Source organism: Ptychodera flava, chromosome 11 (genome assembly GCF_041260155.1).
Source record: "Ptychodera flava strain L36383 chromosome 11, AS_Pfla_20210202, whole genome shotgun sequence".
In the NCBI taxonomy this organism is placed as follows: Eukaryota; Metazoa; Hemichordata; class Enteropneusta; family Ptychoderidae; genus Ptychodera; species Ptychodera flava.
Window position 1 is genome coordinate 41,835,598 of NC_091938.1, and position 13,186 is coordinate 41,848,783.

The following is a 13,186-nucleotide window of genomic DNA, read 5'->3' on the forward strand; positions in this document are numbered from 1 at the left end:
GAGTGAAAAAAATGGTCTGATAATACTTTGCTACAATAAAATCATTACTCATTTGCACTCTTGAGTTGCACATAAGAATTGACGTATATTTATCATTACTGATATTCTATTTAAAATTGCAAATATTCCAATATAAAGGAGTTTATCATTTTCTTTAAACTCCACAGAAATATCATCATGGTTGACACTTCCACGTACACAAAATTGAGCATCTCTTGCCGCAGGGAGTACACACAAGTTTTTGGTGCAATGTGTGACCATAAAGCACCACCAGCTGGGCAAGTTCTACACTGTACCTTAATCAAGTGTGTACCTGCCTGCAAAAGGGTTATTGCAATTATTGAACAGTTATTTTCTCCCTAGCATGCATGGTTGATAAAACAGATACATACCACCATGCATACTAATAGGCAGTGAAATGACCCATTGACACAAAGTGACAATACTGGTACAGACCAAGGTTTGGCAAAACACAAGCTAAATGCTCTATGAACAATTGTAAAGGTAAAATGAACATTACCCTGCTCTTCTAATCATCTCCACATACATTTGATTAGTTCTTATGCCAATTTTTCCTGATTTAAATGTCTTGGCATTAACCCTAAGTTCTATGGTTGTCGGACATGTTTAGCACTGGTATATTACTATTTCCCCACAGCCAGCGTGAGCTCTAATCCAATAAGAACAATGCACTGGCATATGAGATACTGTAATATAATATATGATGAAATTAATTCTAATTCTTTATTGTAAATTGTGTTGTTTGTTTCACAGAGGTTGAGGTCTATTACATACTACATCCCATCCTCTATTTCATGTCCATTTCTATATCTATAGTCTTCTACAAAATAGGTCACAATTATAGTTACTGTTTATAATAGATAGCTGCTTCTATGGCTGAGTTTTTATAAGGAATGTTCATTCTTCTTCAATTAATGCAAGTCGACATCATAAGAATAAACTTTTCAAATACCAGTTAACAACATAGTGGTATTGATAACATACATGTTTATAAATGATACTGATTATTTTCTTTGAGTAAGATCAGAACCATCTCATGAAGAGATGAATATCTATTTGCAGGATATTCAGTTTTTTTAAAGGCATAGGTCAGACGTCAGATTGTCTTGCCAAGAAATTTACTTACTAGATCACAATTTCAATGGAAAACGAAAGGCTATAACACCTTCAAAATCCTCTTTCAGACTAGAACAAACTCGATTCCTGGGATCGAGTCCCCTACCTTTAATAAAGAAAAGTATAGAACTAGTGTGAAGAAGGTTTAATACTCTAAGTTCAATGTGTGTGTAGATATAATGTGTGTGTAATTCATAGCAGAATGGAAAGCTTAAAGGCATCTTTGGTGATCCCTGGGATCGTGTTTGTTTTAGTCTGTATGAGGATTATGGAGGTGTCATAGCCTTTTGTTTTCCATTGAAATTGTAACCTTGTGGGTAAAGTTTTTTGATGGGACAATCTAGTGCCAACACAGGCCTTTAATATAATGAGTTAAACATAAAACATCACATTCACATACACTTGAACCTTGACGTTACATGTTACTGAAAAGGCCTGTGTATGGGTACAGTGAGTATACATGTACGTATAATCACACTCTGAAAGGGCCCAAAGTATGAGAAATATGTGTACATGTACAGCTAAAGCATAGCTTGCTCCTGAATGACAAACTGCTGAAAGAATATGTTAATACAGAAGTATCTGCCCAAAAATAGGAGTTTGAAGTACATGTAAACACAGTCCCTTGACAAAATATCTCAAGTTCCCTCGATACATATTTACTTACAACATGATACATTCATTCATAGGTCATAATGAACAATGAAAATTTACTCGAAACTCTAAAATGTCACCAAATATTGAGGTAAGGATTCAGTTGTATGGAATTGAAAACATTGCACACATATTGACCAGCCATGAAGGTAACAGCATATATTTATTTCCACAAGGGCCTGAGAGGCCTCATTAAATGGTCAGTTTCCCAAGGTCATGTGCAGTTACATGTACAGTGCACCTAGACAAGGCCAGCAAATATGTTTTGTGACACATCTAGTCCAATTTTCTCACTGAGTTCCCCTGTTATCACTCTTTTGGTCACAGACGACAGTGCAGTCTTCATTATGGTTCCAGAATGTGGGCATGTATAGATGACTCTTTTACACCCTGTCAACAGTTGTTCAGAACTATTAATTAAAGGGCTAGTAATGTTAACTTTTGATAATTTTTTTCACCACTATTGTTTTGAATGTCGACATTGATATACACAGTATTCAGCTTATCAGTAGTGTGTAGACTGCATTGTTTACCCTTTACCCGCCAGACAGTATCACTTCCCCATCTGCCAAGTCAGTAAATAGAGGTATTGAGCAAAAACCATATGTATTTTCACTCACTTGGCTTGATCAGTTTTCAAGAGTGTAAAAATCATGTTTACAGTGTCTCTGTCTTCAGGGACCTTCAAATCTTCAAGTCTTTGTTAAATTGCACAATATGGGACATCTTTTGCTTTACTTGTATTAACCAACTTGACCTGACAGCGAAATACGAACTTGGCAGGAAAAGGGTTACTGTTAAAAAGTGAATTCTGGTCTTGACTAGAATTAAAATGTAAACAATAACAATGCATTTTACACATGATATAGACGCTAAGTTGACAAGCTAAAATAGTGGATGTTTTGACATTCTTTTGGGAGTAGAATAAGAAGTTGCAGTTGACATACAAAATAAAAATAATGAAAAATTCATGAAAAGTTAGCATTACTGGCCATTTTATTGGTTAAGAATTTTGAAAACTGTTAATCTATAAATGGTTTTTACATGTATCAGTACCAGAATGCTGTATGTGCCATGTAACAAATTATGACAGAGTCTGAAGGTACATGTATGTTATAAATACTCAAAATTACACTAGAAGTAGTGTAAGCATACATCCTTGCAAAACTTTTAAGACACAAACCCATCATCTGACACCTCTGAAGAAGAGCATTACATATTTGTGAAAGTTAACAAAGAAATTATTAATAATGTTAATCAGTCTTCAGTATTAGATACATGGCATTACTAAAATGGTCTGTGAAATTTTTCCTCCAAGTGATATGTGCATGAAGTCCTCACATTTAGTGATACCTTACTTTACTGTAATTGAAAACATGATCAGAGTTTACACTTTGTCTTATAACATAGTCCCTCACACACTATGGTTATAATAATATTGCAACCAATATGTCAATGAACATCTGACCCACATTCATATTCACAATCAGCTATGGTCATTTCAAGATTAAAAACTGCATCAATCATTTCAATGTCAATGGTGGTTAATAGTGGTTCATATACTGAACCACTAACATTCATCATTTGCCTTTTGAAATCTCAAGCAGACTGCATTCAAATCCAAAGCAACATCTTAGAAGAGTCAAAACTTAATTCATGAGAAGTAACAACTCTGGCCGTTCAGTGTTTGAGGGAAAGGGCTTCAAAGATTTTACTACTTAAAGTGTCTTTGGTGTACTAACAGTACTGTAACATAATGACTTAAGTCACTGTTCACATGTACATGTGCTGCAATATGAACTGTACCCAGTCACTGTGATTGCATGAGTAAACTGTTGTTGTATTTTTAGCTTTGCTAAGTCTCCAGATCTGTGGCTGACACACATACTACAGAGTAGTCACATTGATATAAACCTGATTACATCTAGCTGACATACAAAGATATGTTTATATTACACAGCTCAAGCTGAGTGACCCAAAGCATGGACTTTGGTATTTGGTTGCTATGGATACCATGGTGTCATGTCAAATGCATGTAATTTAGGAATGTAACTAATGATGTCATGTGGAGACAGGTCAACTAAGGCCATTTTCCAACAAAGGTTTATCTGGTATACAATTTCAAAGTAATTTTATGCTCTAACCTTTGTCATTTTCTTCAGAATAGTTTTCATTACAGACATCAATTATTGAATTTCTAAGATTAACAGACATATTGATTACTAATAAAACTACATGAAGTTAAAAATTGACTAGAATATTGTCATATGACATGAGACTCATTTTCAGACACTGGACCCTTCAATGTTTCAAAGCATGGTGTTCACCACTCTTTACTTTGGAATGATTACTAGATAACATTTATATGGATCAACAGTTTATACCTACAGAAACACAAAACTTACTCTGTTCTAAAGTTTGTACCTCGTACAAAATAGGTTCCTTGATTGTTCATGATTATGATATGAAGGCCATAAAAAGAAATCAGTCAACATGCACTGTCTAATTTGTAAGGATTATCCAACCACAGCTTGTGTGATTTAATTATTTTACACACACACAACATCAAACCATGCATACTGATTGCAAATTAGACTCTTCACGACCAGAAATTTTCCTTTCAATATTTATGCTGGCAAGGTTTTCACTTTCTGTACCCAAACATGAAGCTGAAATACCTAAAAACAAACACGTACAACGTGTTAAAAATCCAAACTTTACAAAGAACTCACAAAGGCATTTTATCTAGTCTAAGAACCACCAAGAATGGCTATACTACTGGACAGCTCTACGTAGATACAGATTTTGTATGTATTTGGTTGAGAATTTTTCAGGTGTTATACACACAGAAGGATTTTTTATGTGCTTTTGCATGAAAATACTGCTACTGGATGACAAAAGATTCAAAATTTACTTCATGTAAAGAATTACAGTGCACTTGTTACAACATGCACTGAAATAAATTCATATTGCCTCAAAGCTGAGGAACGCAAATAGTCTGTGAACTTGAACGAAATACATTTTGGAACTTTAAAGTCAGTAACTTAGACCATACAATATGTTGATCATGGCAGTGAAGTATTTATAACAACTGGAGGTTTTGCATGTACACACAGAACTTAAAGAAAAGCAAATGCAATTGAGAAGTCTCATTTGATTATCCCTCTTTACTGTGAGATGGAATGATTAAATGAAATAACACAGTACAGACTGGGAAAATCCTACCAAACTCAATAATGATGCTCAATTTTTCTCATTTTGTCAGGTTTTTCTCATATGCCAGAAATTACTTTTAATGTATAATTTTACACATTTTGTTCTGAGAAATACTTAAATGATGTGCAAAATGTATGTATATAACTACTTTGCCATTCATCTTGAATACTAAACAGCCTAGAACAATGTGATCTCCCTAGGATACTACATGTGTACAACTACAAAGAATTACAGAGTCATTTTACATCTTGCTAAATTACACTAGGGGATACATTCCCCATTCATAATTATTACATACTTATGACTAGATGTTGAACCCTAAAATTCCATCATCTATTGATTTATAACATTGGCACAGAGTACTCTGTATCAGAGCATACAGTACAGATACATAGGCAGTGTTCCTGCCGAGGCTTATTTGTGTGCTAGTTGCACACTGGAATTTCAAGTTTTGAGCGACGACAACTACATTTTGAGCAGCTACGTGACCGGATTTACATAACCTGATAAATTAGGATACATAAAGAAGATGCAATATGGCTGCCTCTAAGGCCACTGTGCCATTCAGGCTCCAAAGCCTGAGTTGCTCACCGACTACAAACCTTAGAGGGAACACAGTCCATTGCTGTACATAGGCATTGCGTCCCCTGTCACCCCTTGCATGGATGTGATTACAATATCATTTATCAGTATAACATACATATCTGTGTGGGGAAGGGAATGGAAGATATAGAGAATACATACTGTATTTTCAAAGTTCTACTACAAAGTCTTTGTAAAACAAAACCACAATATCTATTATTACAACATCCAGGCAAAGGAACAGATGGCATATATATACTCTATATGTGCATAACATCTACAGGTACCTGTCATCATTTTGACAAAAACAGTGCCAATTTGAAACAAGTACGAAGGTTAATTGGCCCTAAAACTTATACACAGAGTGACATAACGGTGAGCCATGCAAAAATCAAGCCTCTTCACAGTAATGCATTAATGCATATTACTGCCGTAGAGAGACCTGTATATTGTAATTTACAACAATTGCAGCTTGGCAGCTTTCAGACTGTAAATGATGAACATGAACCTTTCTTTTGTTGTGAAATTTGCCAATAATATAATACCCAGGATTCTTGAAGGTTTTAATGAAACGTTGTTGCGCTTGTGTTGTTTTTGACATTTTGGCGAATTTCTTTTGACTAAAGACACACGGGCGTTTCGACAGCTACTTCAAAGACTTACAAGTGATAACAACACTCAAGCTCTACAAATGTATCTGTTCTCTAATGCATGATCCTTAAACAATTTCAATGGTAGTTTCACAAATCAAATGTCATGTAAGCATGTAGGTCAACCCAGATGCTGAAATATAACTTTATCTTCCCTGTTTGTAGAACTTGTACAGTTTTAATAATGGCTCCCTTTCATACATGAACAAACTCGATATTGGTCTGTTGACAGGTTTTCAATCATTAGCTTCATGTATGGGCTCTGATGATTTTCTCTAAATAAAATCTTAAAGATTTCAATTCCATTCATATGTGTATTGATTGCTTCATCAAAATTTACAAAGAAGAATGACCATAGGGTCTCTGCTAATACTTGTTGTAGTAAATTGTGAATTACATGCAGAGAGAGGGTGATAATCACAAACTACATGTAAGCTCTACTATTAACTGTAGATTGAGGTCATTCCTATGAGTCAATTAGTTGGGTTTTTGTTGTATGCACACCAGAGTTGCACATATAATGTTCAACACTCCCAGTGACATAAGACACAAGTCTTGCAACACTGGTACTCATTCTGTCCATTGTCACATTGCTCACATATGACAATTCTGCTACTAAGACAGTACGGTCACCAGTAATTTTTTTAGCATAAAGAACTGGTTGGCCTCAGCATGATGACAGCTACATGTATGCAATGAAGCATGCATTCATGATATCAGCTTTACAAAGAAAACCAAGTCCTAATATACCAGGATCTATTATGAATGTCAATTGAAAAGGACTAATATTTATTATGTCTTATAAAGTAATTGATTAGACTCAAAATATAAATGTTGATTCCTTATCTTGTCCATGTTTTGCTTTGTCTTGGGTTTTTTGGAATTGAATGCTGTAGAATGCTGTTTACCAAATGTATTTTGAGGGAGAGACTACAACTTGAGTGATTTGAAGATTGGCATTGTGACATCAAGGATTGACATCATAGAGTGTGTCTTTTATCCCATTTCTTCTTTTTACATAAGTATTCAATATGACTGAGATACGCAAGGGTGCTCTGTATTATTATTTTTACATTCCTGGACCATTTTATCAATTCACTGGGGGGAAGGACCAGTTCCCAAAGGACAATCATCCCTATTCTAAATTTTGATAAGTGTTACAATTATATGTACTTATTAATTTCTTGCTACAGCTGTGTATGTCACGAATGAAAATATGGACACAGGGTATCCAATCACTCAGCTGCTCTGATAAAAACCAAGATGTCAACTAATGCATACAACATCACTAGTTCAGTTGATGAACGGGCTTAACATCAATGTTCATCTGCTTTGTAATGTCACATGGCTCAACCAATAACTGTCTATTTTCTCCAAAAGACAAAGTATTAGGCCACTGCAACTGAACATTTCACCTTCTTGAATAATTAAGCACAATTTATTATCCCTTGAAGGCTTGAAGGTTGACAAACACTGAAAGTGATTTATGATTCAATTATTTCCAATGTATTATTGGCCTGATACTGCAAGCCACTTACCATATCACAAAACTCATTAGAATCTATCCATTTATCAACATAAGGTGTAGCAACTACCGTACTTGCAATCTGAAATCACATTTCTTGAATTTCTTTTCTTCATATTTACTCGAAATGACTGGATGGACGACACAAATGAATTAGATGCATGCCAATCATGAGATATGGACTAGTATAGTAGTGGTTGGAATATTTTTGTTTCCTTAACATACACTGAATTTTCACTGCCAAATCAGTGTGTTTTAAGTTTGCATGTGTAGGGAGCCTAGAGCTAGGAGTTTCAACATGTAGCTATAATGACAAAAATCATTCATTCATGGTTTACTTTCTTGCCTTATTGATATTTCTAATTACAAATCTTACATAACAAGTCTTATGCACAACAACACCATTTATGTTTGACTTTCAAAATAACAGAACAAATTCACAAATTTATTACAATGCATGTACCTGGCTCATAATTGTTCAATAAAATGTGCAATTCAGCGACTGGAATAATAGATACAAAACACAAAATGAGACATTTACATTTCATATGATTTCAAAATTTTAACATTCTATTGAAACTGAATTGCTGCAGATTTTTGAACATTACTGCCAATTTAACATTTTTACTCATTTTTAAGCATGTCTAAACTTATTACCATATCATGCAAACTATCAATCTTAATCTTCATGGTATATTTTCAAAATAACAATCTTTGATGAACACAAATTTTTCATGACATTTGTGTAATCACACACATCAAATGCACAAATCACATGCACATAATATTTCTCTAATTATCAGCACAGCTGTGTCAAAAGAGTTGAATTAGTGACAAACATTTGTTACTTAATGAGTATGGAGGATGTTTTGTAGTGTTTCTGAAGTGGACGTGACCTAAGCATGATCCTAAATAAAACAATAGCCAACCAACGTTATGTTGCATATTCACAGCTAGTTGGTCATCAGTATTTTCCACTCTGAACCAATACAAAAATTTTTCATATGAATGACACCTTTACAAATTTATGCAATATCTGTCTTGTGATAGTACAAGTAATTCTATCATCATCAACTAACATGTAGATCATGAAAAAAAAATCCTAGACATGCTACAAATAGTTGATACCTCAGATGTCTTCTGCGGTCAAAACAAAAATAAACATCAGATACATTACAATACTATAATTGAATCAACAAAACATTTTGACCTAAGGTATCCGTTTATCAATTGGTCTTCAAAAGCATGAGGTCTTCAACCCTGATTCTCACATTAGTTCTTGTTGATGTTGACAGTTTGTTATGTGATTTAAGTACTTTACTCTCCTTTAAAAGTTGTGTTTCGTTAACCAATTTGTTCAGACATAAAGCTGATTTTAGGTGTTCTATTGCATAAATTAATCTAAATCTACTGACAATTGAATAACAAAATCCATGGGATTAATGGTGCAGGATGTTGTCTCTGAATATTATACAGAAGCACAGTGCTAATGAGATTAAACAGAAGACAAATTGTTACAACTGGTTATCATTCAATGGAAAACCATGCACACACTGGACAACTTTGTCCTCTTTTACAGACACCAGCTGTAACCTTATTCCTTGTAATTCAAACCAATTACCATAATTAGTTAATCATTCATTTACTTGGATTTTTTTTCAGATCTGAAATCTCTACTAAGTTTTGAAACTTTACAGTCACAAGGCATACCAAGAATAGCATAGGTGACACATGCACTCACTCAGACATGACCACTGATAAGCACGTATGTGTACTGCTTTCTCCAATTCAGAAATGGTAAAAGTTTTGCGGCCAAACTGCTGACAAGTTGATACCTCCTGTTTTCCGCTGTCATTATTGCATGGAACATTGTCCTTGAGAGGAAGATGGCAAAACTAAATACATGTTAGCATTACTGCCCTAGGCAGTCAATCTTGATATGTTTAATGCTTCAAAATCTGCACATTTTACCCATTCAGTTGGCAATAAAAATTTCTAGAAGGAAACATATGAAAATTGTTGACAACTTACCTGGGTAATAATCATTTGATTTGGAGAGTTTGATATTAGCACCTGTTTCCCTCTGTAACTGAACAACTGTCTGTCCACCCTTTCCAATGACTGAACCAGCTGCTGCACTTGGTATTAACATCTTTAATACATATTTATTATCGTCATTACCTACAACGGGAGACAGAAATCCATCAGCCATGAATTAGTCAGGAAAACACACTATATCCTGAAGTCAAATTAACCATAGTAAGGGAAATGCATCAAAATATAGCTTACCAGACAGTGAAAACTCTTTCTTTGTACATGTTTGGGGAAAAAGGAAGCAAATTAATGAAAATTGCAAAATTACATGGATGATATTTTGAGAAATTTTGCTTAACCCTTATCCTGCCAAGTTCATATTTCACCATCAGGTCAAGATGGTTAAAACTTGTCAAGCAAGATATGTTGCACACAGTACATTTTAGCATACTATTTAATATTTGAAGTCGCTGAAAACATACACACTGTAAACATTATTTTTACGGACAACAGCTGCTTTAACAGACCAAGCAAAGTGGGTGAAAATACACGTGGCTTTAGCTCAAGAACACTTTTTACTGATATGGCTGATGGGGAAGTGATACTGTCTAACAGGAAGAGGGTTTAAAGAGTGTTTCACGTGATAATGAATGGTGAGTATTTATGTATGTATTTTTGAACAATTGATCAGGGATTTCAAGCTGAATGTTTTAGCCAACCATTTTGTTGAAAGTATGAATGGTGTAAGTTGTGTGGTGGTTGGAAGACACTGATTACCAATCTACGTTATCATACAGAAATCAACACAAGTGAGAACATCTTTTGAAGGCACTGACTGCCTCCCTGTATCTAACAGGGAAGGGGAAAACACTGGCATATTGCACATTGGATATACAAGTAGTTTTCAGCATTTGGCATGAAAATGTCCACAATACATTGAAGCAATATGCACAAGGCATGACATGCCGAAGACTTCTCGATGGTTTTAACTTTCAGTGGGGATGATTAATATCACTTTTCATCATTCACATAATTTAATGTTCAGATATATATATTTTCAATGAACTGTTAAATTCCTTTCCATATCTTTATTATGCATACAAAAGATGGAACAGACATGTACATTTTGAGTAGGGTTTATTATGTCTTCATTTGATGTGTCAGCTTATTGATAGGACTTTTCAATGCAAGCACCATTTATAAACAGTCAACACAATCCACACCAGTATTTTCAAATAAAATGTTACACATGTACCTGAAATATGGACAGTAAAAACTGCCTTAGAGACCTGCTCAGTTTCTTCATAAGAAAACATACATGTAGCATTACATGTACATGTACGTACCTGAACACTATGGTATGTATGTGGTAGTTTTACCATTGAAAATCTAATTATAATGCATTTCAAATCCATGTATTTTTCATTGTTTCCATTGTAAAGCTGAAGAATTGTTTTGTTTTTTTTTCTACCCATCGCTTACCATACAGTACTTTTCAAGAATAACTTGTGTGTTGAGACATTAGCTGCATAAAATTAACACCTGGCACACCCTTTTGTGTCCTTTTGGCACTTGTAGGTTGTCTTTTCACCAGATAACTGACATTCTATCATACATGTAATAGAGATGTTACAAAACAACTAAACCACGGAAATGACCACACACAGACAGCTATTGTGAAGTCTTAATATATTGTAGTATTGTTAGAAAACAAGAATCCTCAGAAAGTGAAACCAGTGAGTAATAAAACTAAACAAAGTACTTACTTTTTCATCAGTTTTTCATCTATAAATTATGTCAGCATATAAAACTGCACATTAATTCAAACTAGAGAAACAAAGCAATACAATGGAATGAAATTTACATTTATGACATTCTGTGGTACATGAATGTTTGAATATTTCATGTATTTGGACGAATAAAATGTTGCTATTGGAACAACCAACAAAATGTAGAGAGTATATGGTCAAGTTACAATTGTGGATCTTTAACTTTTCAAGGCCAAGCAACTGTAACCTTTAATGATTTTCTACAGGTCAATATTACAAGTGTCAGCCAGTTTCTGTCTACTTCCCAAAGTGTGTTGAAATACCCAGTACCCTGGTAAACCAGTTTGTCAATATTATATATCATAACTCAAACATGGGACTACGTGCCTAAAGGCAGGTGACCATTTGCCCTTCTAACATTAGGCAAATGGTCTCCTGCTTGACCGTACATAGTCCTGTGTTTGAGCTATAATGTTTTCATTACATGTCACTCTTACATAGCTTTCACCCCAAATTTTTGGGTTTACACACCAATGACATATGCTTTAATTCATATGCTTTATTTTCCATTTTAGATGAAAATCTATTGAAAATAGAATGATTTGATCATGGGACAGCGCTTAATGGGGTTTATCAAACTTTTTAGCATAATTTTGTAAAAACTGTAATTCCTGTGTAAAACATACTTTCATTGTTTTACAATTCTGAAGTTTTCAAGTTGAAGATATTTCCACTTCACTTCAGTCAAATGATGACAATGCGGCCAGCAACATCATTGAGCAAGTAACCATTGAATCCTATGGAGTGTTGGTTGTTCAATATTTAAGGCATGTAATATTGACTGTATATGCCCTATCTTGCATTATCAGAGTTGATAATCAAATTCATGTCAGACTTGAATTCAATTGTAAACAATATACATATCACATATTGAAATGCCACATTAACAAACCAAGCACAAGTTTTCAGTATTTCAAAATGCTATAGAAACTAGACCAAGGAAAGAAGTTGATATTTGGAACACAAATGATGAAAAAATTGTAAAAACATCACAGTTACTGTGGCTTCAATAGACTGTGTAGTAAAAACCAATGTCTACATTTGTTTACAGCATACAGAATATAAAACATACACAGTTATTGCATTAATTTTGTAGACTTTTAGATTACCCTTCCATGAGATATACATTTACAACACTACTAGTTCTCTGTTGCAATACTAAAATACTAATTTTCTGCATTAATTATAATTTTCACAGGATAAATGAAAAGTTAGTTATCTCACATTTGTAGATGCAATACATTTTCAAAACAGGATTTACTTTGGTGGCTGTCCACATCTATGCTTGGGAACATGGGTATTCTACATACACAGTCTTCAAATTAAGAATAGTTCTGTGAAAAATTTGAAATTGCAATAATATCAAGCATTCTAACATCATCGCACTACCTACATCAAACAATCATGTACCTTTATGCCCTGGGGTCACATTTGTACAGAGACTTACCAATAAATCACACAACTCAATATATTTTTGACATTACAGTAAGAATTCCCTCTAGCAACTATTGCTAAGCAATCTGCATCTATCAGTATCACTACATGTTGGTGTACAATAG

At 34.2% G+C, this 13,186-nt stretch overlaps 1 protein-coding gene across 2 annotated transcripts in view; it reads right to left on the reverse strand.

The window, feature by feature from the left end:
- Positions 1-13,186, reverse strand: part of LOC139144545 (RNA-binding protein Nova-1-like) — a 38,468-nt gene that overhangs the window by 14,669 nt on the left and 10,613 nt on the right. For both annotated transcript variants that reach the window (XM_070715249.1, XM_070715250.1), the window contains one exon: positions 9,796-9,945. In XM_070715249.1, coding sequence (XP_070571350.1) covers positions 9,796-9,945 — 150 coding nt within the window. The remainder of the gene's footprint in view (positions 1-9,795; positions 9,946-13,186) is intronic.